Raw genomic sequence first — 26,226 nt, 5'->3', positions numbered from 1 at the left:
GAACAAAGTTTTGATCACCATGCTTCAACGCACCGTCAATACACACAAGTCAAACTGGCATCTAATGCTTTTCCCAGCCTTGTGGGCCTACCGGACTTCTGTGAAGGATGCCACCGGTTTCACCCCGTTTCAACTGGTCTATGGACTGGAGGCTACCCTTCCCGTCGAATGTGAAATTCCTTCATTAAAATTAGCTGTCGAGTTGCTTCCCAACACCACTCCGGTGGAGGAACGGCTTCTTTACCTAGAACGGTTAGACGAGACTCGTCATTTGGCCTCTCTGGCTATCGAAGCGCAGAAGAAGAGAGTCAAAGCTCACTTCGATCAGAATATTCATCCTCGTTCCTTTGTTGAGGGAGATTTAGTACTGCTCTACGATCAAGCTAAGGATAAGCTGGGGGCAGGAAAACTCGAATCCATGTGGTTAGGTCCCTACATCGTGAAACGTGTTTTACAAAAGGGCGCATATGAGTTGATTGATTATGAAGGAAATCCTCTTGACAAGCCCCGAAATGGGCTGTATCTGAAGAAGTACTATGCATAGCTGCTCACAATCACTTTGTATATACGTGTGTTTTTGAGTTTTTACTGCATGAGTTTCTTTTGCTTTGGTGTGAAGGCGTGTTTTTGCCCCTTATTATGCTTTCTCTTTCCTGCGCAGATGTCTCGTACTCCTTATGTTGGTTTCGCTGATGGTGCCTGCCGTAGTACTTGTAATTTGTCTTCGGCAGCGTGGGTGATCTACGATCCTCACGGGGAGTTGATAAACCTGCAGGGTGTATGCCTAGGTCGTACCACTAACAACGTTGCCGAGTACAGTGCTGTAATAGAATTACTTGCCGAAGCAGTTGACCTCGGCATCCGAGAGCTAGTGGTGAACCTGGACTCCCAGCTGGTTGTCCATCAACTCAACAGGCGATATTCCGTCAGAGACCAGCGTATATTAAGGTTGTACCTACGTGTAAGATTGTTAGAACGGAATTTCGATTACATTACTTATCAGCATATTCCAAGACGATTAAATACGTTGACTGATGCATTGGCAAATCGTGTATTAGATAGACATTTGCGAAACAGATAAACATCATACAAGGAAGGATAGAACAGCATAGTAAGACCATAAGCATATGTAAATAAATCATTTCAAGCATAGTTTGCACGTGTGTGTTTTTAAGCTTGCATTAAACATATAAAATCCATGAGTCGAGTGTTGTGCAAATTCATACATAAGATCACAAATTGTACTGAACAAACGCATAACACAAGATAACACATCATCACATGTAACAACGACTCATCCAAAATCGGTATGTATATATATATATATCGTGTGGCGCACTGAGGCGCTCAAAAATAGAAGTACATGTCCCAAAATCTCAATACATCTGAGTCATAATGTCTCAAAATAAACAGTGGAAATAAAACCTAGGTGACTAATCGGCTGGATGGTGCTCTCTGTAGTACACAGCCGCTCGTGCCACCCGCCTCAGAAGGCGGTGCACTCTGGGTTCCACACCCACTGTGTGGATCTGATGCTCCACAGGAACCTCCTCGACCCCCTGGAAGTCCGGCACCCCCTCCAGCAACCCCTCAAGGTTGCGAGCCACAATCTCTGGTGTGTTGGCCCCTGGAGGGGCTAAGGCCAAAGCTCCGGCTCCCGGGCCCTCTCTCCGTGCCGTGGCAGCCAGGCCAATCGGTCTAGTAGGCCCCACATCTGCATGACAAGACATTCATTAGGACATGTACATAAAAAATTAAAAAACAATACAAAACTCAAAAGACAAAAAGTGTCATACCTGCATCATCCCACTGTTCACCCGGAGGCAGCACCAAGTCAGGATCATTGCGGAAATCCATCCCCGCATATGGCCAATCCTGTACGAAGATCTCCTGCTGGTCCAACCAGTCTCTAAAAAATGCCCCCCAGCTATGTGGTCGGCCGCCACCCCCACGTGGCATAATCCGAGCCCATCGTGAGGCCCTCGTCTCTCGAGGATCTCTGGGGGCATCCACAGCCATAGACTGCAGTCGCATGGCTGGTACTCGCTCCAGAATGAGCGGGACCAGGATCGATCCATAGCCGAACTGCTTCGTCTCCCCACGACGGCAGTTGCTCAATTGCCTCTTCATGTTGTTGGCCACTGCCGTGCACCAATCAAACACGGTAGGCTCGAGGCACTCGAGAGCTAGTAGGAGATGGGTCTTGGACGCCTCGTGATTCGCCATGCTACCTGCCGCCCGGGTCACCATGAACAGGATGGTGCGCAGCACTATGTCTCTCACTGTGGGGATCGAGCACTTCCCACTCCGCGTTTTCACCGCCCCCGGGCAAACCTCAGCCATCAGGTCATCCAGAGTACCGCCGCTAGGTCGCTGCCCCTCCAAGATGGGCCTCGCACCTCGGCGCGACAACCCAGTCAAGAAAAAGATATCCATGTGGTCAAACTCAATGTCGTGACCACGGATGGTGAATTTTTGGTCCATCGGGTTCCATGCCCTGATCAGCAGCTCCAGCAAATCATGTTGGGCCCTCAGACGCGGCGTAAGGAAGAATTTCATGAATCCGCACGCCCGCATGGCGTTGCAGCAATTCACGTCTCCCCAAGCAGCCACATCCTCTACATCGTGAACTCTCTCTTGCCATTGAAAGGCCATGATGTCCTGCATGAACAATAAAAACCAATCAGGATTGTTTTCATGGAGAAATCTACGTTCATTTATTAAAAAACAAAACTTTTCCGCGCCATCGCGGCTGTTTTAGGGACAGCCGCGATGACAATGGCGGCTCTGTGTAAAAAATGCGAGGTCAGCGCGGAAGAACACGCCTTTTCCGCGCTGAGCCGAAGTTGGTTACATTGGCTATTTTTCGGTCAGCGCGACCCCGTGGGCAATTTCCGCGCTGACCGAGGGCGCACCCATGCAAATAAAAAATGCCCAATTGGGCCCATTCAACCGTTAAAAAACTCCTAAAATGAACCAGAATGCAGGGCAAAGGAATGAGAACCTACCTGGAAGAAGCAGATCTGAAAATGGTCTCCGGATGGGCTGGAAATCGCTCCGTCAACTTTTTGGCTTCTCCACGTTCTTCGCACTCCAAATAGTAAAATGGTAAAAATGACTTATTACCCCCCTATTTATAGTAAAAACTCCTAAATTACCATATTTTTTGGGTTTTTACCATTTTTAGCCATAAAACTAGCCTTGGTTCTGTTTTCAAGCATGTTTCAATATGTTTTTTACGTATATCGAATGGATTTATGCGGGTAGTGCCCTTGTGCAGGTACAGGTATCGCAGCTTGGTCATGACAGTCCACAATTCATGTGATTCCCAAAGTGTCGTCTCTAAGCTCTTTTCCGACGTTAAACAAGAGAAGATGGCCGAGCTCCCTTTCAGCTCGTTAAAGGGAACGAAAGGCAGTCGTTTTTAAGCTCTTTTTCCGACCGTTAAACCAAAAAGATCGCCGGGTGTTTGTCGTTTCGCACTCGATATTGGCTCTAAAACGACGTGTCTTCGACCACTTTTTTACTTTTTCCGGTCGGAGACACTATTCATGAAAAGTACTCCTCAGTTGTAATGACCAGGCGGTTCTTTCGAGCACAGTTTTATACTTTTTCGGGCTCGAGAGACACAACTGTACGAAAAAGGACCCCCCTGGAGTCTCCTTTCCCGCATTCTTTTCAGACTCTCGAAACAAGAAAAGAAGCCGAGTTTTTCCTTTGTCAGGCTCGTTAAACACTCAATGACATCGGATATTGTCAACATGACACACATCAAGCATATGTTATCCCCGTCAAGCTTGTCATCCAAAAATAATCGGGGTACCTGCCTGCAAAGGTGGGGAAAATGGAACTTTGATTACAGTCGTCTCGGCAGTACGTCACTCTTGAACATGGCACTCCGCTGTTTCGTGTCTGGGTGGGGTCATCTCATCTCGTTTTCACTAGCCTCCATGGGTTTGGGATATTCTATTTGACCTCTCATCTGTTCATTGCCGTCATCATCCTATCCGCTGCTCATTTGATGTCAAGTACTGCCAAATCCGTTACAGTGCCGTTATATGTTCAAGAGAAGTTGTCCTCTGCCCCAATGCAACCTCGTTCGCTATCTCGTCGCAAATCATTATATCTTTGTCTCGTGTCAATGATGTGGGAATCATCATGGCCCACCTTCGATCAAGGCCACTTCTCGTTGACTTCAACTCATTATCCGAGAAAGTGACTTAGAGACTCCTTCCAGGTGCCTTGGAGCCTGCATGCCTCAATGGCAGGTTCCTCGTGTTCGACGCAAGGTTTACATCATTGACCTACGATCGAATGATTCCGTGGGTGTTCGACACCAGCTCATTGATTCACACGCCACGGATTGTACCTATAGTACCTTGAGGGCCATTGTCATTATTGGTGGTACCTCTCGCGTCTGTTAACGGTTCTCATCATTGGCCGGTAATCAGACGATGTTCATGCATGTTCGACTCCAACCCCTGTATTCACATGTGTGGACTTGTACTCTGTTCGGGTCGAGATGGAGCGCAAGACCCTGGATCCTTGCTCACTGTGGTCCAGGTTGCGATTTTGTGGATAATCATTACATGACTCATTGATGGATGGCTGCGCCCATACCTGAGTCTTCATGGATGGCTGCGACCATACCTTGTCATTATTATGGTCTCTTTAGCTGGGTGGCTGCGTCCATACCATAGACCAGTCTCGCATGTCTTTTGGATGGCTGCGCCCATGCCTAGACTGCATGTATATGATTGTCGGATATTTTTCGGTACTTCCTGGTGGTGTTCCAGTTCGGCGTGTGTTGTAAAGCATTTCACCCCTCCCACTCTCTCGGTCTTCATGCTTTAGGGGGCATCTGTTACACAGTAATTTATCACTGCCTTCCTGTCAGTCACCCTGCTGTGTCCAGAAGTCACAATCACTAAGTGTTTGATCCCTGAACTGGCTTAAAAACCCATTTTTCCAAAGTTTTGTGCATCAGCGCGTCTGTTCCTAAAATAACCGCGATGACCAGCGCCTCACAGTGTATTTCGTGCGTTGCCATCGCGGAAGAACATCACTTTTCCGCGATGACGCACAGCGCGGCTTTCTCGTGTTTTTCCGCGCTGACATGACTTGTTCAGTTATTGTTATGTGCTGACGGCGCGGCAGTCTCCATATAATCCGCGCTGATCCAGTTTGGGCGAATTTGTTCAAACAACCAGCCTTCCAGATCTCTCCAGGCTTGGTTGTTAGCTTTGTGAATATCGACTCCCTTCTATGGCATGTCTGTTCGACCCTTTGCAACTACTCCCCTTGAAGATAAGCTCATCCTTCCACCTTTTTAGGAGACTCCTTCTCCTATATAAACTTCCACCATTACCATGAGCAGCTAGTTAGAAACTAGTGGGAACTAGCTAGACTTAGCTTGGATTGTACAGAGCTTGTAGTGCTCAGATTGCTGCTATAGGTTTGGTGTGTTAGGAGTGGAAGTGATTGATTGCTTGGGGAAGTTTGTTTGTGACATTTGTGTGAGAGAGAGAGAGTTGTTTGTCTTGGGAGAACCATCCTCAAAGGTGAATGCTTGAGATACATGCTGACTGATCCCTCCTGAGAAGTTTATCGACGTCAGAACATTTGGTTGTACTCTTCTCTATTCTGATTAATAATAGATGACTGCTATTATTGTTCCATTCTCGTTTGTTTATGCAATGGATAAATGTGAATTATGTCTTTTCTGACTGGCATATAGTTACTTTTACTAGATTTCACGCTTGCGTTTGCCTTCTCTTCGTGTGTGCAGGTGTCCGTTCGCGGGGATCGCGGAGGACTGTGACCAGCCGAAGCGAAGGAGCGAAGGAGACATCTCTTCGTCCAACGACAGCGCAGGAATCCAAGTAGGTGCTCTTTACTTCTTGTTTAAGTGTAACCAGGAACATGCGTGGCAGCATTGTGTGATTGTTGCTAGACCCCTATTGGGCTAGTAGGGATCGCCTCTATCCGTAGAGGGGATTTACCTCTCCAACAGTAGCATTGGTAGGAACCTGCAATATGATATCTTCTAAAAATATCTCAGAAAACGATGTCGACGTGGATCATGCAATGGTTTTGCCCCCAAGCCCAACGGAAATGTTGTAGCAATCAATGTTCCTAGCATGGGAGGCAAACCCAAATCAACGCTCATCAAGCGTTTGGATAGATAGGTCTAAAGAATATGGTACCCCTTCAGATCCTTGGTCGCAAGTGCATGTCACCGACGAAGGAATTGTTCAATCAATGGTAATTGAAGGAGCACCATGGAATGATTCCCACCATCGTTCCCTTCTTCCGGATTGTGGAGAAGATACCCCTGATGACCTTTATCATCCTTCAGTTTTTGATTTTCTATCAAATACTGTAAACATGGTGGATTCCGAGCAAAACTTGTCCAACATTGAAGAGACTATCGCCATAAATATCTCGACCAAAACAGATGTTGTAGAGAATATTTATGTTGGCAAATGTTGTTCTCCTTCAGAACTGGAAATATATGACGCTCTTTTTCACGAATTTAGAGATGTCTTTGCTTGGTCATATAGTGAAATTCCAGGCATTGACTCGAGTATCATTGAACACGAAATTAAGATGTCTCCAGATGTCAAACCAGTACGACAACGGCTACGGTAGGTTCACCCCAAGAAAGCCGTGCCATTAAGGCAGAAGTTGAGAAACTTCTCCATGCTGGTTTCATCTACCCGGTTCCTCTAACCGATTGGGTATCGAATATTGTCCCTGTTATGAAAAAACATGGAACAATTAGAGTCTGCGTCCCTTATAGGGATGTAAATCAAGCTTGTCCAAAAGACAACTACCCTACACCCTCCATCGACCAAATAATTGATGAATGTGACGGATGCGAAATATTTTCATTCATGGATGGATTATTCGGGTATAATCAAATTAATATCCGCCCACAGGACCAGTCAAAGACTGCATTTATTTGTCCATGGGGCACATTCACATATCAAAAATTACCCTTTGGTTTAAAGAACGCAAGGGCGACGTTTCAGAGGGCAATGAATTATGCCTTCCATGACATCAAAAACATCGTTCAACCATACCTCGACGACCCTCCGGCTCATTCGCGAAAGCGGATTGATCACCCGCAGCATTTAAGAGCGATATTTCTACGTTGCCGACACTACAAGATACGACTCAATCCACACAAATGTGTATTTTGCGTCAGTTCTGGTCGTTTGCTTGGCTTTGTAGTCTCAAAGGACGGGATTCGTCTCGACCCATGTAAGGTCTAGGCAATCATAAATTTGCCTCCACCTTCGAATTTTCTTCAGATTCAGAAACTCCAAAGGAAAGCAAACTTTCTGCGGAGGTTCATTCCAAATTACGCTGAACTTGCTAAAGGTTATACGCATCTTTTGAAAAAGGGAGTACCCTTTGTCTGGGATCAGGTTGCGCAAGCTTCCTTTGATGCTTTAAAAGAATCCCTAATGAAAGCATCATTAATGTATGCTCCTGATTATCAAAAGGATTTTAACCTGTATCTGGCTACAACGGATACGACCATCGCAATGGTTTTAGTTCAAGAAGTCAATGGAATTGAACATCCTATATATTATTTAAGTAAAAACTTAAATGATACAGAAAGAAAATATTCTTATGTTGAAAAGCTAGCGCTCGTAGCTGTTTAAGCAATACAGAGATTTCGACACTATGTCCTCTTTCGAAAAACTACCATTCTGTCAGATTGCAACCCCATGACTTATATATTGTCGCGGTAGTTGCTGGGGGGAAAATATTCAAAATGGATAGCAATCCTGCAAGAGTTTGATCTGGAATTTGTAAAATCCAAGTCAAAGAAAGCTCTGGTTTTCGCGGAATTATTATGCGATCTCCCATCGTCGTCCAACGATGAAACATCCGATGAAACAATCGTGGACGAAATTTTGTTTCTGATATCTTCAAGCAATCAGTGGTATGGGGATATACTCATTTATCTCCAAACCCAAAAATATAGGCCAAATACCTCTCGCTCTGAACAAAAATGTATTTGATACCAAGCAAAAGACTACATGATCATCGGTGATACACTTTACCATCGCGGTATCGATACAGTTCTGAGAAGGTGCCTCACCCATGAGGAGGCCGAAAAAGTCCTGAATGATTGTCATTCAGGTGCGTGTGGGGGGCATCAATCCGGTTATGCTACAGTGCAAAAAATCTTACGAGCAAGATACTTCTGGCCAACAATGTTCAAAGATTGCATAACCGCAGTCAGAAGTTGCCATGCTTGTCAAATTTTCAATAGCAAAACCAGAAGACCACCCGCACCTCTGCAGCCAATAGTTGCTGTCGGGCCATTCGCCAAATGGGGCATCGATTTCATGACATGTAACCCCACCTCGACCGGGGGGCATGGGTATATCATAGTCACAGTTGACTATTTTACCAAATGGGCCGAGGCGATGCCTACATTAGATAATACTGGTGAAACAACTGCCCTCTTCTTTTTCAATCATGTAGTCGCCAGATTCGGCGTACCACAGGCTATAGTCACAAATCATGGATCACATTTTCGCAATCACATGATGGTTGAATTAGCTGCCAAACTAGGGTTGTCTCACGACAGCTCTACTCCATATTATCCTCAAGCCAACGGACAAGTTGAAGCAATCAACAAAGTCCTGAAGCGCATGCTGCAAAGAATGATTGGAGTTCACAAAAGAAGATGGCACCTAATCCCATACTCAGCTTTGTGGGCTTACCGAACATCGGTAAGGAATGCAACCGGTTTACACCTTTCCAACTGGTATATGGCCAGTCTTACCAATCCAGTGCGAAATCTTGTCTCTCAAACTCGCAATTGATCTCCTCCCCGGAACTTCAGAAGAAGAAGCTCGTTTCTTCGAACTAATCCAATTGGATGAAACCCATCGTGATGCCACCTTGGCTAACGAAGCCCATAAGAAACGAGTCAAAGCACAGTTCGACAAAAATGTCAAACCCCGCGTCTTCTCAGAAGGTGACTTGGTCTTGCTTTATGACCAAGAATCTGATAAATTGGGAGCAGGTAAATTTAAGTCTTTATGGATGGGCCCCTATATTGTTAAGTGGGTGTTAGCAAAAGGAGCCTACGAGTTAATGGATTATGACAAAATTCCACTGGCGCAACCTCATAACGGGTTGTACCTCAAGCATTACTATGCGTAATGGTAACCTATATGCTTTTGTTATGTTTTTGTTTTTGCTAAAGTGTTTATTTTGGTCAAGTAATCCACTTTTTACATTTGTTGCAGATGTCAAACCTATTGGAGTCATGTGTTGGATATGCCGATGGAGCGAGTCGTAGTTCGCGGAACCTATCTTCTGCAGCCTGGGCCATTTTTGATCCAAGCGGCGAGTTAGTAAGTTTTAGAGGGTAATGTATTGGTCGATAAATAAATAACATCGCTGAATATAGCGCGTTGATAGAACTTCTCTCTGATGCCATCACACATGGTATACGCCGACTGATTGTTAGGATAAACTCACAACTCGTCATACTACAACTCATTGGTATCTATTCTGTCTGAAATCCAGCTATTTATCGCATGTTCCTAAGGGTTAAGATTATGGAAAGACAATTTGATTTTATTCAATATCAACATATTTCTAGAAACTTAAACACATTAACTGACTCATTGGAAAATTATGTGTTAGATAGACATTTGCAACATTTATAAAAAGAAGCATACCATCAATGTTTGCATTTGGATCATGTAACTTAATCAAAATAAAACTCCGAAAATCAAAAATATATATAACTGTTTATGGTTTACACATAATGTTCTGTAACCAAGACGAAATTGGTCAAATGACCAGAAAACTCAAAATACTAGGGGGCACCCTAGTCTAATGATGCTCGTGATAGAAAGTCACAGCCTGTGCGATCATGCGTAAGAGACGAGTCCATCGTCTTGGCACACCAGTAGTATGCCGCTGTAACCTCAAAGGTAGCTCGTCAGTTCTCACATCTGGAATACCAATAGTGAGGCCCTCAACCTGCTTCTGTAATGCTGTGAGAGTCTCGGCCACATCAAGGTTGCGAAGGATAGCCCTTTCCACAGCCTCTCATGCTGGTGCGGCAGCTGGCACTCTCAGGTGTGCTACGAGCCGAACATGACCAACATCTGCATGAACACATGAGTTTGATTAAAGTCTTGATAGAATAAAGCACAAGGAAATTATAAATGAAAAACGATAAACAGGAATATGGTCAAAGAATTTACCAATGGCGCCCCATTGTTCGCCATCCGGCAGTACTAAATCTGGATCATCCCGGAAGTCCATGCCAAGAATAAACCATCTCCTAACGATCGAACCACCTGAATAAGGTATCAGAAAATGAAATCTGAGACTGACCAGCGTGCCTAGACATATGGTCAACCCATCTCTGCATACGTGGTTCAGTAGGTGAAGGTAAATCGAGTGCAATATATTGCGGCTGCATTAGTGGTATCTTCTCCAAGGCAAAGGTGGTCAAAATAGAACCATACCCAAAGTTCTTCAACCTCCCACTCTTTACCTTGGACAACTGTTCTTTCAGAATCTCCCGAAATCAGCTGATGAAAATGAAAGGGGGAAAGCGCCTCCAAAGCTCCAACAAACCAAAGTTCAAATGAAATGGTAAAATGAGAGGTAAAAACACTTTTTCATTACTTTTTACGTAGTTCAAAGTAAAATATTAGTGTTCTAACTCGTTTTTCAAGCATATATTGTTCAATCCGGCTAGTTTGATGAAGCATTTGAAAATACAGTACAATCTTTGAAAGAACAAAGCTATTTATGGTAAAGTCAAAAAGAGACCATTCAATCGAGCAGTTTTAGCACATAGTTCAAGCTCGTTAAAAAATAAACATAAGACATGAGCAAATGTTTCCCCCCACATTTAAGCTCGTTAAAAAATGAACTATTCCTCGGTAAATAACCATCGCGAATGTAGTACTTCAGCCATTAAAGCCTTGGTCGTGTATGCACCGTCACCTCCACTTTTGCATTGGCTGATCATTCACCTCTATTTTATTGTTTACCCCTTTTGAGGAACAACTGCGAAGAGTGATTTCACTAGCCATCCTTGTAACACTGCCGTGATTGGAAAATTCCAAACCTTACCTGGAATCAGTTGCTACCCATTTTATCACTCGTTCCTCAAAAGACGAGTCTCCTTTAAGCTCTTTTCAACTGACTCGTAAAATATGAAAAGATTGCCGAGCCATTGGCCCCTCCAGCTCGTTAAAGGGACAAGAAGTGCTATCCCTCCTCTAAATTTTAATCTTTTTGGACCTGAGGGATTATTACACAAAAAGATCGAGCGCTTGTTTTGTTCGGCTCGTTAAAAGTATCGAAAATTCATCCCTTCTGTATTATTTTATACTTTTTCAGACTTAAGGGATTAGATGACGAAAAAGGAATTTTGGAGTTACCTTTACGTTCCTTTTCGGACTCTCTAAAATTGAAAAGGACCGAGTTATCGTTGTCGTTAAACTCGTTAAAATATTAATAGCGACAAACTTGTCTATAGATGAGAACGGGTTTCACTATCGCTAGGCTCGTTAAAACATAGTGATGGGTTTGCCCGAAGGGAAAATTATGGAACAAGCATATGTTATCCTCCTCAAGCTTGACAAAAATAAAGAGGTATTGGTCAGCAATGACTAGGGAAAATTGGGAAGAAAACTTGAATAAACTTTGTTGGTAGCAAGTCGCTCTTGAACATGACACTTCCACTCCGTGTCCGAGTCGGGTTGGGTTGTTTCATTCACCGGTCACATCACCATGGTCCCATCATACCATCCACATTTGGGGTTAATGCTACCAATCCATCACATCAGTGTCACCGATATGTTCAAGAGAAGTCATTCAGAGAATTCACCTGTGTCTCACCCACTACCATACATTTATACTCCATTCTTTCATGACCGCCACCCTGAACCTTATATCACCAGATCGTTTTCACCTCCATTAAAATCATTTGCTCTGTTCCGTGTCATTGATGTGGGATTCATTAAGGCCCTCCTGTGACGGATCGCTTCTTGTCGACATCAACTCATTATCCAAGAAGTTGATCTAGGAACACCCCATTCAGTACTTTGAAGTATGCATGCCTCAATGGCAAGTTTCTCACTTCCGGCGACAGGTTTACATCAATGGCCTTCGACTGTAAGATTTTGCGTGGTGTTCGACGCCAAGTCCTTTACTCACACCACGTGAATTGTACTTCAGTACCTTGAGGGTCATTATCATTATCGGTGATTCCTCTCGCGCCTGTTAACAGCTTACATCATTGGGTGGTAATCAGGTGATGTCTTTCCATGTTCGACTCCAGAACAGCTTTCACATGGATCGACTTGTACCTCGAGTGAAGATCGAACGAGATTGAAGACCCCAGATCTAGTTTCATCCATCCGGGCTGCGATATATATTCAGGGAAATAAAGACATCAAATGTACATCATTGCTGCACAGATAATCATCCAATCAAAAGGATGATGGCTCTATCAGAATCATCAGTCTACACTCAGACGATTGTCTATCCTATGTACATGAAAATGAATTTATAAAGCTGAGCATGGGAATGCCCGCCTCAGCTAGATCATGAAAATATTATGAAGATAATGTATTGTATTGTATCTTATTACAGGTCTCCTCCCAGCATTGAAAGAACTTCGGATCCTCATAATAAAGCATTTCACCGGACATCAAAAGATTAACGACCTCATGCTTTAGGGGGCAACTGTTATAGATATTTTTGGGCACTACAACCCCAAGCATGAAATGTCCATAAACCAAGGGCTCCTAAGTCCCTAAAAGTGTTGTTCTAACCCCTAAAGGAACAAGGTCAACAGATTACAGCTTCTCCCAGAAGTTCTCCATGAAAAAACTGCCCAAAATTGGTCAAAACAGGATCATTTCAGCTGCTCCACTGGCTAAGTGCATTGCATATCACCTAAATACACTGTGTGGGTGCGTTGCATTTCAAAAAGCCCTTCTATGGGGTGAGATGGGCGAGAAATGACAAATGGTAGTGTCATTCCGCGAGGTGGAGAGGCAATGGAAGCTTCCAGAAACTTCTCCTGTGACACTTGCCTCACTGAATTCGACCAAGGATGAGTAAGAGATCATCAATCTCCAAGTGGAAGCAAGAAATATCAGAGGGAAGACACTAATCAAATCACAAGCTGACTCACCCCCCTTACAGATATCTATATATGGATCCCTCATCCCAGAGATCCAAAGGCTGGAATTTTGCATATTGTAAGGAATTGCTGTTGGTTTCTTGAGACAAACATCAGATTGTTGGGTGATCTAAGCTTTCTTTGAGGTGAAGAGGGGCTTCTTTGCTGGGAGGTTGATGCTGGGTCAGAACAACTGGTTGTAACTCCTCTTGGCTCTTTCTTGTTTACCAATAAAAGCTATTCAAGTTCTCCTCCATGCTCTTGTGTCATTGATGTTTGCTACATTTGTATGGTCAATTTACATCTGATCCTAGATTTTTTATGATTATAGATCCATGTCTTTGTATAGTGCTATGCTACTGTGATCTTACAGGTACTTTGTGAAGCTGGGCATGCAAGGGAGCAGGTAGCGAAGGACTATCAAAGAAGAGAGGAATCGAATCAGGAGATTAGCGCAAGACAGAGGTAGGTCTTCTTGTTCCTCTCTATTTATAATTCATAAAGGAAAAACGAAAGTAGCTTTTCTTTGTTTGTTTCTAAGGCAGCTGTCACACCTTAGTGGGATAGAGTAGTTCTATATAGACACTTTTCCCTGTAACAATCCTTTTTGATTTGAAAGCTGCTGCGTTATCAGTGATTAACTTATTCGGGCAACCAAAGCGAGACAAGATGTTATTTTCAAGGAATGAAATAATTACTGCATCTGTAGCTTGTCTGGTGGGAATTGCTTCGATCCATTTCTTGAAGTAATCTGTTGTCGTGAGGATCCATCGATGCTAACTAGAAGAAGCGGGATGAATTTCACCAATGAAATCCAACCCCCATTGCTGAAAAAGGGCACTCACCTCAATGGGCTTAAGCGGCAAAGGCTGTAATTTCTGCCTTCCTTCAAAAATCTGGCATTTATGACAGCTCTTGACAACCTTATATACATCAGCAAACAATGTTGGCCAATAGTATCCCGCTCTCACCACTTTATTTGCTGTTATTTTCCAAAAAAGGTTACCACCACCATCTCCTTCATGGAAATCCTCCATGACCTGCTTTACTTCTTCTTCCACCAAACAATTCAAAAGAACACCACCGGGATCTTTCCAATAAAGTGCAGAATTTAGAATGCAAAACTTGGTAGCCTTTAATTTGAGAGTTCTAGCTTTGTTTCTAGTTATGCTGGGTGGTGGTGACAAATTTTGAAGCACATATATGATGTCTGAATACCACGAAGAAAGAGCAAAATTTTCAGATACCTGAATTGACGAACCTCCCTCATTCTCATCGAACATAGCAGCGATCAGATTTATGTCTAAGGTGTGCAAGTTTGATTCGACCATTAACTTTGCCAATCCCTGTCCTTTAACAAGCTTTGTGGGCTTTATTTCCACATCATATTCCAACAAAGCTGCAATCCAATTGCCTCGTCTTCCTTCTGGATCGGTCTGCACTAAAACATCTTTGACAGTAGCGTTAGGAACATAAGCCAGAATATGAGAATGTAGAATGTATACCCGAAAATCTTTCAATGCTTTCACAAGTGCGAGGGCTTGCTTCTCAATGATGTTGTACTTTAAGGCTGCATCTCTTATAGTTCAGCTGAAGAAAGAAATGGGTCTTTCATGATCATCTCTTTTCTACATCAACACCGCTGCCATAGTATGCTCCGAAGCGAATGAAAACAATATAAAATCCTAAGTGTATTCTGGGCTGATTAGAATTGGAGCTGAAGAAAGAGCCAATTTGACTAAATTGAAAGATTTTACAGCTTCTTCCATCCACTTCACTTGGCTATCCTTCTTAAGCATGTTTGTGATCTCTCTTAGGTGCTCAGCCAGATTAGGTACAAAGCGGCGTAAAAAATTCATTTTACCTTTGAACGATTGAATCTCCTTCTTATTCCGGGGTAGATCGATTTGCTGAATTGCTTGCACATGCGCTGGATCAATACGAATGCCTTCTTTTGAGATGATGTGCCCAAGTAGTTTTCCCTCCTCCATGGCAAATAAGCTCTTTTTCGGATTCAGAGATTGTTACCGGGAAAAGTGTCTATTTAGAACTGCTCTATCCCACTAAGGTGTGACAGCTGCAATAGAAACAAATAGAGAAAACTACTTTTGTATTTCCTTTATGAATTAAAGATAGAAGGGGATAGAAAGAACCGACCTGTGTCTTGCACTAGTCCTTTGATCTAATCCCTCTCTTCTTTGACAGCTTCCAGCTACCTGCTCCCTTACTTGCCCAGCTTCACCAAGTTCTTGTAAGATCACAGAAGAAGAAAACTACACAAAGACATGGATCTATATTCATAAAAATCTTAGGATCAGATTTAAGCTAAACATACAAATGTAACAAGCATCAATGATACACAACCATGTAGGAGAAACTCAAATAGTTTTATTGATATAACAAGAAGATCCAGGAGGAGTTACAACCAATGATTCGTGATCCAGCATCAACCTCCCAGCAAAGAAGCCCTTTCTTCACCTCCAACAAAGCATAAATCACCCAATACTCTGATATCTATCTCAAAACCAACAGCAATTCCTTGCAATGCACAAAATTCCAGCCTCTAGATCTCTGGGATGAGGGATCCATATATAGATGTATGCAGGGAGGATGAGTCAGCTTATGATTTGATTAGTGGCTTCTCTCTGTCAGTTCTTGCTTCCACTTGGAGACTGAAAGCCTCTTACTCATCCTTGGTCGAACTCAGTGAGGCAAGTGTCATTGGAGAAGATTCTGGAAGCTTCCATTGTCTTTCCACCTCGCGGAATGGCACTGCCATTTGTCATTTCCCGCTCAACGCACCCTGATAGTGCATTTAGGTGCGTTGCAATGCACCCAGCTAGTGTATTTAGGTGCTATGCAACGCAGCTAGCCAGTGGAGCAGCTGAAATGATCCTGATTTGACTGATTCTGAGCAGTTTCTGGTGGAGAACTTCTGGGAGAAGCTGTAATTTGTTGACCTTGTTCCTTTAGGGGTTGGAACAACACTTTTAGGGACTTAGGAGCCCTTGGTTTATGGACATTTCATGCTTGGTGCTGCAAGGCACAAAAATGTCTATAACAGTTGCCCCCTAAAGTATGAGGCCGTTAATCGGGTGAAATGCTTTATTATGAGGATCCGAAGTTATTTCAATGCTGGGAGGAGACCTGTAATAAGATACAATACAATACATTATCTTCATACTATTTTTCATGATCTAGCTGAGGCGGGCATTCCCATGCTCAGCTTTATAAATTCATTTTCATGTACATAGGACAGACAATCGTCTGAGTGTAGACTGATGATTCTGATAGAGCCATCATCCTTTTGGTAGGATGATTATCTATGCTGCAATGTTGTACATTTAATGTCTTTATTTTCCTGAATATATATCGTAGCCCAGATGGATGAAACTAGATCTGGGGTCTTCAGTCTCGTCCGATCTTCACTCGAAGTACAAGTCGATCCATGTGAGAAATGTTCTGAAGTCGAACATGGAAAGACATCGCTTGATTACCAGTCAATGATGTAAACTGTTAACAAGCACGAGAGGAATCACCGATAATGATAATGACCCTCAAGGTACTAAAGTACAATTCACGTGGTGTGAATAAAGGACTTGGCGTCGAACACCATGCAAAATCTTTCGGTCGAAGGCCATTGATGTAAACCTGTCGCCAGAAGTGAGAAACTTGCCATTAAGGCATGCAAGCTTCAAAGTACTTAATGGGGTGTTCTTAGATCAACTTCTTGGATAATGAGTTGATGTCGACAAGAAGCGATCCGTCAAAGGAGGGCCTTAATGAATCCCACATCAATGACACGGAATGGAGCAAATGATTTTGATGGAGGTGAAAACAATCTGATGATATACGGTTCAGGATGGCGGTCATGAAAGAATGAAGTATAATGTATGGTAGTGGATGGGACATAGGTGACTTCTCTGGATGACTTCTCTTGAACATGTCGGCGACACTTATGTGATGGATTGGTAGCATTTACCCCAAATGTGGATGGTATGGCATGACCATGGTGATGTGACCGGTGAATGAAACAACCCAACTCGACTCGGACACGGAGTGGAAGTGTCATGTTCAAGAGCGACTTGCTACCAATAAAGATTCTTTGAGTTTTCTTCCCAATTTTTCCCCAGTCATTGCTGACCAGTACCTCTTTATTTTTGTCAAGCTTGAGGAGGATAACATATGCTTGTTCTATAATTTTCCCTTCGGGCAAACCCATCGCTATGTTTTAACGAGCCTAGCGATACTGAAACTCGTTCTCGTCTAAAGACAAGTTTGTCACTATTAATCTTTTTAACGAGTTTAACGACAAAGATAACTCGGTCCTTTTCATTTTTAGAGAGTCTGAAAAGGTACGTAAAGGTAACTCCAAAATTCCTTTTTCGTCATCCAATCCCTTAAGTCCGAAAAAGTATAAAACAATACAGAAGGGATGAATTTTCGATAGTTTTAACGAGCCGAAGAAAACAAGCACTCGATCTTTTTGTGCAATAATCCCTCAGGTCCAAAAAGATTAAAATCTAGAGGAGGGATAGCACTTCATGTCCCTTTAACGAGCTGGAAGGCCAAGGACTCGGCAATATTTTCGTATTTTACGATTCAGTTGAAAAGAGCTTAAAGGAGACTCGTCTTTTGAGGAACGAGTGATAAAATGGGTAGCAGCTGATTCCAGGTAAGGTTTGGAATTTTCCAATCACGAGAGTGTCACAAGGATGGCTAGTGAAATCAATCTTCATAGCTGTTCCTCAAAATGGGTAAACAATCAAATGGAGGTGAATGATCGGCCAATGGAAAAGTGGAGGTGACGGTGCAAACACGACCAAGGCTTTAATGGCTGAAGTACTACATTCACGGTGGTTATTTACCGAGGAATAGTTCATTTTTTAACGAGCTTAAACGCGGGTGGAAACATTTGCTCGGTCCGGGTTTATTTTTTAACGAGCTTGAACCTCGCGGTAAACACTGCTCGATTAACTGGTCTTGTTTTGATTTTACCATAAATAGCTTTGTCCTTTCAAAGATCGTACTGTACTTTCAACTGCTTCATCAAACTAGTCAGAAACGAACAATATTTGCTTGAAAATGAGTTTAAAATGCTAATATTTTACTTTGAACTATGTAAAAGTAATGAAAAAGTGTTTTTTACCTCTCATTTTACCATTTCATTTGAACTTGGTTTTTTGGAGATTTGGAGGTGCTTTTCCCTCTTGATCTTCATCAGTTGATTTCGAGAGATTCTTTGGATGATGCTTGGTGCCGTCTAGACTAGGTAGGAGCTAAACCTGAGCTCTTTCATTTCATGGTTTCCATTTTCCATTTTGAGCTTGATTCCCAGCTTTTCTGAGCCCCTGGGGTTTGAGGAACTCGTTCTGCCATCAACGCACCCTCAGTGTATCGAAACCTGCGCTGAATGTTGGCCTGTCTAAAGGCTATCTGGCATTCAACGCACCTAGAACACTGCTGCAGGTGCGTTGGGCGCAGAAAGGGAATTTGATGCACAATTTTTTATGGAATTTTTGCCTGTTTCTCACCAAAATCAGGACCTAACTCCTCTCTTGTTTGTTTTTCAGAGGTCTTTGGAGTAAGATGACCCTTACATGGTGAGAACGTGAGCATGAAGAAGAGGACATGGTTTCCCTACATGATCCAGTTACAGTGAACGCGCTGCGGAATTGTGGCTTGCTGAAGTTCTTCTACATTTCTAGCATGAGACAGCAGATCAACTTACTGCAGTATTTTCTTGATGCTTGGGATCCTACCAATCAGGTTTTCCAGATCAGGGGCAAATCTATCTCCCTGACTGCAGTAGACATCTATTTCTTGATTGGCTTGTCGAGGCAGGGTGCCCCCATCTCTTTGTCAGGCTCGGCTCGAGGAGGCGATTCTGTGAGAGATTATGTCCGCCGGTACTGTAGAGAAGGATCTCAGCCGAGTAAAGACGGTAAGATCATCATCCGTGATGTCATTGACAGGTCCCTTAGGACTATTCTGTTTACTTTTGGTAGGATGGCCGGTAGTGCGTCTCTTCATGTAGCCAATCGATCTTATATGCAGCATGCCTTGGAATGCCTCCAACCAAAGGTGTTCAACTGGTGTGACACAGTACTTCTTGTGATGAAAGAAAAGTTGACCAAGATAAAGAATGGGAGATTGAAGAACTTTGGGTATGGTTCTATTTTGACCGCCTTTGCCTTGGAGAAGATACCACTGATGCAGCCGCAGTACATTGCACTCGATTTACCTTCTCCTACTGAACCACGTATGCAGAGATGGGTTGACCATATGTCTAGGCATGCTGGCCAGTCTCAGATTTCATTTTCTGATACCTTCTTCAGGTGGTTTGATCGTCAGGAGATGGTTTATTCTGAGTATCCATACGCCGGCATGGACTTCCGGGGTGATCCAGATTCAGTACTGCCGGATGGCGAGCAGTGGGGCGCCATTGGTAAAATCTTTGACCATATTGCTGTTTATCGTTTTTTTCTTATAATTTCCTTGTGCTTTATTCTATCAAGACTTTAATCGAACTCATGTGTACATGCAGATGTTGGTCCCGTTCGTCCAGTAGTTCGCCTGAGAGTACCAGCTGCTGCCCTAGCAGGAGAGGCCGTCAGAAGAGATTTTCTTCGTGATCTCGATGTGGCCGAGACTCTTACAGCTTTGCAGGAGTAGGTTGAGGGCCTCACTCTCGGTATTCCGGATGTGAGGACCGATGAGCTACCTTTGCGGTTACAGCGGCATACTACTGGTGTGCCCAGACGATGGACTCATCTCTTACGCATGATCGCATAGGCTGTGACTTGCTATCACGAGCATCATTAGACTAGGGTGCCCCCTAGGATTTTGAGTTTTTGGGTCATTTGACCGATTTTGTCTTGGTTACAGAACATTATGTGTAAACCATAAACAGTTATGTGTATTTTTGATTTTCGGAGTTTTATTTTGGTTGAGCTACATGATACACATGTGAAACATTGATGACGTGTTTCTTTTTATAAAAGTTGCAAATGTCTATCTAACACATAGTTTGCTAATGAGTCAGTTAATGTGTTTAAGTTTCTGGAAATATGTTGATATTGAATAAGATCAAATTGTCTTTCCAAAATCTTAACCCTTAGGAACATGCGATAAATAGGTGGGTTTCGGACGGAATATATACCATTGAGTTGTAGTATTACGAGTTGTGAGTCTAGCCTGACAATTAGTCGGCGTATACCATGAGTGATGGAATCAGAGAGAAGCTCTATCAACGCGCTATACTCAGCGATGTTATTCGTTGATCGACCAATACATACACCTCTGAAACTTACTAACTCGCCGCTTGGATCAAAAATGGCCTAGGCTGCGGAGGACAGGTTCCGCGAACTACGACTCGCTCCGTCGTCATATCCAACACATGGCTCCAATAGGTTTGACATCTGCAATAAATGTAAAAAGTGGATTACTCAACCAAAACAAACACTTTAGCGAAAACAAAAACATAACAAAAGCATGCTGGTTACCATTACGCATAGTAACGCTCGAGGTACAACCCATTACGGGGTTGTGCCAGTGGAATTCCGTCATAATCCATTAACTCATAGGCTCCTTTCGCTAACACTCGTTTAACAATATAGGGGCCCATCCATAAAGACTTAAATTTACCTGCTCCCAATTTATCGGATTCTTGGTCGTAAAGCAAGACCAAGTCACCTTCTGAGAAGACACGGGATTTGACATTTTTGTCGAACTACGCCTTGACTCGTTTCTTATGGGCTTCGTTAGCCAAAGCGGCGTCACGACAGGTTTCATCCAATTGGATTAATTCCAAGAAACGAGCCTCTTCTTCTGAAGTTTTGGGGAGGAGATCAATTGCGAGTTTGAGAGACGAGATTTCACACTGGATTGGTAAGACTGCTTCCAGGCCATATACTAGTTGGAAGGTTGTGAACCCGGTTGCATTCCTTATCGATGTTCAGTAAGCCCACAAGGCTGAGTACAGGATTAGGTGCCATCTTCTTTTGTGAACTCCGATCATCCTTTGCAGCATGTGTTTCAGGACCTTGTTGATCGCTTCAACTTGTCCGTTGGCTTGCGGATAATACGGAGTAGAGCTGTCATGAGACAACCCTAGTTTGGCAGCTAATTCAACCATCATGTGATTGCGAAAATGCGATCCATGATCTGTGACTATAGCCTGTGGTACGCCGAATCTGGCGACTACATGATTGAAAAAGAAGAGGGCAGCTGTTTCACCAGTATTATCTAATGTAGGCATCGCCTCGGCCCATTTGGTAAAATAGTCAACTGCGACTATGAGCTGTTCAAGCGATACAGAGATTTCGACACTATGTCCTCTTTCGGAAAACTACCATTCTGTCAGATTGCAACCCCATGACTTATATATTGTCGCGACAGTTACTAGGGGGCAAATACTCAAAATGGATAGCAATCCTACAAAAGTTTGATCTGGAATTTGTAAAATCCAAGTCAAAGAAAGCTCTAGTTTTCGCAGAATTATTATGCGATCTCCCATTGTCGTCCAACGATGAAACATCCGAAGAATCAATCCTGGATGAGAGTTTGTTTCTGATATCTACAAGCAATGAGTGGTATGGAGATATAATCATTTATCTCCAAACACAAAAATTTAGGCCAAACACCTCCCACTCAGAACAAAAACGTATTCGATACCAAGCAAAAGACTACATGATCGTCGGTGATACACTTTACCGTCTTGGTATCGATACAGTTCTGAGAAGGTGCCTCACCCATGAGGAGGTCGAAAAAAGTCCTGAATGAGTGTCATTTAGGCGCGTGTGGGGGGCATCAATCTGGATATGCTACAACACAAAAAAAATTACGAGCAGGATACTTTTGGCCAACAATGTTCAAAGATTGCATAACCGCAGTCAGAAGTTGCCATGCTTGTCAAATTTTTGATAGCAAAGCCAGAAGACCACCCGCACCTTTACAGCCAATAGTTGTTGTTGGGCCATTCGCCAAATGGGGCATCGATTTCATGACATGTAACCCCACCTCGACCGGGGGGCATGGGTATATCATAGTCGCAGTTGACTATTTTAACAAATGGGACGAGGCGATGCCTACATTAGATAATACTAGTGAAACAGCTGCCCTCTTCTTTTTCAATCATGTAGTCGCCAGATTCGGCGTACCACAGGCTATAGTCACAGATCATGGATCGCATTTTCACAATCACATGATGGTCGAATTAGCTGCCAAACTAGGGTTGTCTCACGACAGCTCTACTCCGTATTATCCGCAAGCCAACGGACAAGTTGAAGCGATCAACAAGGTCCTGAAACGCATGCTGCAAAGGATGATCGGAGTTCACAAAAGAAGATGGCACCTAATCCTGTACTCAGCCTTGTGGGCTTACCGAACATCGGTAAGGAATGCAACCAGGTTCACACCCTTCCAACTAGTATATGGCCTGGAAGGAGTCTTACCAATCCAGTGTGAAATCTCGTCTCTCAAACTCGCAATTGATCTCCTCCCCGGAACTTCAGAAGAAGAGGCTCGTTTCTTGGAATTAATCCAATTGGATGAAACCCATCGTGACTCCCTTTGGCGGTTTTATCATTAATTCAGGAATGGCGGGTGGCACAACTTCTGTCGAAGTTGTTGTCAAACTACTTGGTTGATCTTTATCCTTGTTGTTCGACAGTTGTGGATTCCCATAATCTTTGTTCCTTGTCGATATCAAAGCATCATTTTGCTGTTTTGAAACCGACAACATTAGCACTTGAGACGAGGAAGCATTTCCACTTTCAACCAGATTTGTTCCTGGATTTGGAAATGGATTAGTTAACACTGCTGAGGTTTTCGAATTCTTGAAGAATTTTTTAATCTCAGCTCTGTATGGACAGTCTGTGGTCCGATGATCCTCATCGCATATAAAGCATGGATTTTTTGGTTTCCTATCTCCAGGAGGGTTTGAAGAAGATTTTTCAGGTGATGATTCATCCTGTTTCTTCTTCTTCCCTTTGCCTTTCTTCTTGCTCCCTGGTTGTTTGGTTTCTTTGCCTTTATCTGTCGATACGGCATTTACTTCCGAAGCAAGAAGTTTGTCTTTTGCATTTTGACCTGAAATCTTACGGGCCTTTTTGGATGTAGCCTTTGTCGATTTCGTGTCTGTCGTGCCAATCACGCCATCGCCGGCATGAGAGTCATTGTTTGATTTAGGAGGAGGAGGAATTGAGAATTCTGGTCTAGGGGCGTCAGGTATTTTGTCGTAGAGCGTGCCGAACTGAGTGTAGATCAAGTCCAGATATTGTGCACGAGCGATGACTTGCTCTTTAGTTATGACTCCCCCCTTTGCCACATCTTCCGTGATGGAAGGCAGTAATGACTTGATAAACCATTCAGCCAATAGCTGATCGGGGACTTACGTTTTTACCATCGTACGACGACGTCGCCACTCATGTATATGATCAGATATGTGAGTGGCTGTCGTCTGTTTGAAGTTGGTAAGAAGTTCTGTTCCCGTTTCGTACCTTATTGGTAATTGAAAATGGGTTAAAAAGGTTGTGGCTAAGGTACTGAACTTGTCGAATGAAGCTCTAGGCAATTCAATGTACCATTTTGCCGCTGGACCCGTTAACGTCCTCTGAAAGAGGTGAAGTCTTATCGAATCATCATTTAGGGTGTTTGATGAACACCATAGATGAAATTTCATCACGTGATTCGATGGATCTTCACCCGGATTTCCATTAAATTTAGGAATATATGATGGAATTTTATGCGGAATCACTGGCCACCTAGGGGCGTAAGCAATTGGATCGTTTGTTAACCGATTTAAATCAGGTAACTCTAAGGTTGCCACAAAGGGTAACTGCTGATTCAGGTTAGGTGAAGCATACCCAGGATAAGATGGGATTGCCTGAGCAGTTGGTCTTTGCATACTGGCATAATGCACTTGATGCTGGTATGACTGGTAAGGTTGGTGGACATGACCATTGTAAAATGGTTGATTTTGACCATTTTGAATGTACGGCTGTCCACTGTTCGCAAATATTTGTTGCTCAGAACCTTGGTATACTTGTTGGAATTGTGGTTGTTGGTATTTCACCAGCCATGGTTGTGAAGCCATGTGTTGTTGCGCTATACTAACCGTTGGACCAAGGTTAGGAGTAATTGTACCTGTTTGGACCTGTGTCGTCCCACTAGTTGGCGATTGTGGTTGAGTCGCAGGGTCAAGGGGCTGTTGCATCACAACCTGAGAAACCTGAGGTTGGCATACAACAGGCATCGTTTGAACTTGCGACACCGTCACAGTAGCCGGCGTAGTCGGGATATTCGACATAGGTACGCATTGTTGCATTGAATACACAACTCTTGGTTGTTGAGGTAGTATAGGTACCCAACCACTTGAGGTAATTCCAGTGTAACCTGAATGTTGTTGTGAACTCCCGTATGGATATCCTCTCGGAGGGGATAATGAGAGGGCATACTGCCCACCATACGGTGGTAATCCGGAACTGAAGGGAATTGTTTGCCCTTGGGGACCGGACTGCCCAAATTGACCTCCAAATGGATCAATTTGTTGAGACTCAACATAAGAGTTTCCGGGTATTATTCTGGATGAACAAACAGGAACGGACCATACTGTCGTAATAGCCCCTAAATGGGCTCCTTCTAGTGACTGAGAGCTAGTCGGGACAGATGGTATGCCGGCGAACATTGTAGGAGTGATAGTAGGAAGTTCTGTCGTCGCTGTGTCGGATGACACAGTCCTAGATGTTGACGGCTGTTCAGACATTTTTAGTCTATCCAAAAGATTACCTAGCGATTCTACAGGAGCTTCTGCTGGTGGTAGACTAACTTCTGATGAAGAAGGATATAGAGTGATCCCGACTCCAAAGTGTGTTGGAGTACTTGTTTGAGGATCTTCTACAATTTCTTCAATCGCAATCAGACCAGGTGGAAGGGGAAGACCGTCAGGTCCGTAAAATATTTCTGGTGCTGAAGAAGGTATGGAATCGACAGCGACAGATGTTTGAAGAGTAAGACTCTCCGAACCGGTTGCAGATGGAACTGGTTCGGTAACACAAGTGTTCACTCTTAGACTAGGATCAGTATCACTGTCCCTCTGTGGCTGTTGAACTTATTCTGTAGTGGCAGGGATTCCAGAAATGTTTGGAGTAATCGGAGTCTCTGATGTCGTTGGAACACTTGTTCTAAAATTTTATAGGAGATTTGGAACCGGTTAAACGAGTTCGCTTTGTCCGTACTGGCTTCGATTCCGGAGACAAAGACGGTTGACTCGTAAGCCTCCGCGAATGACGGGGTTTCGATTGAATTTCTTCCACGATTGCGGATTACTCGATCAACTAAAATAAAAAGGGGAAGTATGTTTCCGAATTAAATTAATTTTAGACGCTTTTGACACAACTTGTTTTTTCAGTTTTTAAGAGTCGAGAAAAAACAAAAGATGACTCTAGTCTCCTTCGATTTTTAATGAGCCTGAAGTGACAAGTGCTCAGATGGACCTTTTCCGTTAAGGAGTCTGAAAAGGAACGAAAGGGACTGCTCTGGAGATCTAGGTAGAGGGAGTACCAAACCAATCGCAAAACTGCAGAATACTTTTTACGGTACGACATTCAATCTTCCCGAATGCTGTGTTCAGTGCATTGCGATCGATAGGGTGGCAGACATGGCTTCCTATGGATAAAGGATTTAAGCCTATAGGGGTATCCCAATATATACTCGACAGTACGTGGGAGCACAAGTCCGTACTGGCACTTATCGTCTCAAAGTGGAGGAATCACCCAACCATCAGTGAGGACAATAGTTACCAGGCTTTACGACGCGGGAATACGTCTCTAGCCTAGACCTCTAAATGTTGTGCGTTAAGTTCCAAAGCGTTGTTAGATTCATTGAATTTATTTTAAGTTGATCTTTCTTATGAAGTTTGCCTTTTGGGTTCACCACGAGATGTAGATGTAATTCCTAAAATGCAATCTAAAGATGATAAGCAAACTTTTATCTCTTTTTAGCAATGAAAATCCTAGCTACTAGGGGAA

The 26,226-nt window shown here is 43.4% G+C and overlaps 1 protein-coding gene across 1 annotated transcript; it reads right to left on the bottom strand.

The window, feature by feature from the left end:
- Positions 1-1,332: 1,332 nt before the first annotated feature.
- Positions 1,333-2,472, bottom strand: LOC149182738 (uncharacterized). Its single transcript, XM_089418621.1, has 2 exons — positions 1,797-2,472; positions 1,333-1,714 (listed from the first exon to the last, which is right to left on the bottom strand). Exons 1-2 carry the CDS (start codon positions 2,434-2,436, stop codon positions 1,434-1,436), a joined length of 921 nt encoding a protein of 306 aa, XP_089274747.1. The 5' UTR covers positions 2,437-2,472; the 3' UTR covers positions 1,333-1,433.
- Positions 2,473-26,226: the final 23,754 nt, after the last annotated feature.

Source organism: Pinus tabuliformis, chromosome 3_2, assembly GCF_031772625.1.
Source record: "Pinus tabuliformis cultivar Carrire ecotype Pingquan chromosome 3_2, CPIR1, whole genome shotgun sequence".
NCBI classification, from domain to species: domain Eukaryota; kingdom Viridiplantae; phylum Streptophyta; class Pinopsida; order Pinales; family Pinaceae; genus Pinus; species Pinus tabuliformis.
The sequence above is the reverse complement of the archived record's forward strand: the minus strand, read 5'-3'. Positions and strand labels throughout refer to the sequence as shown.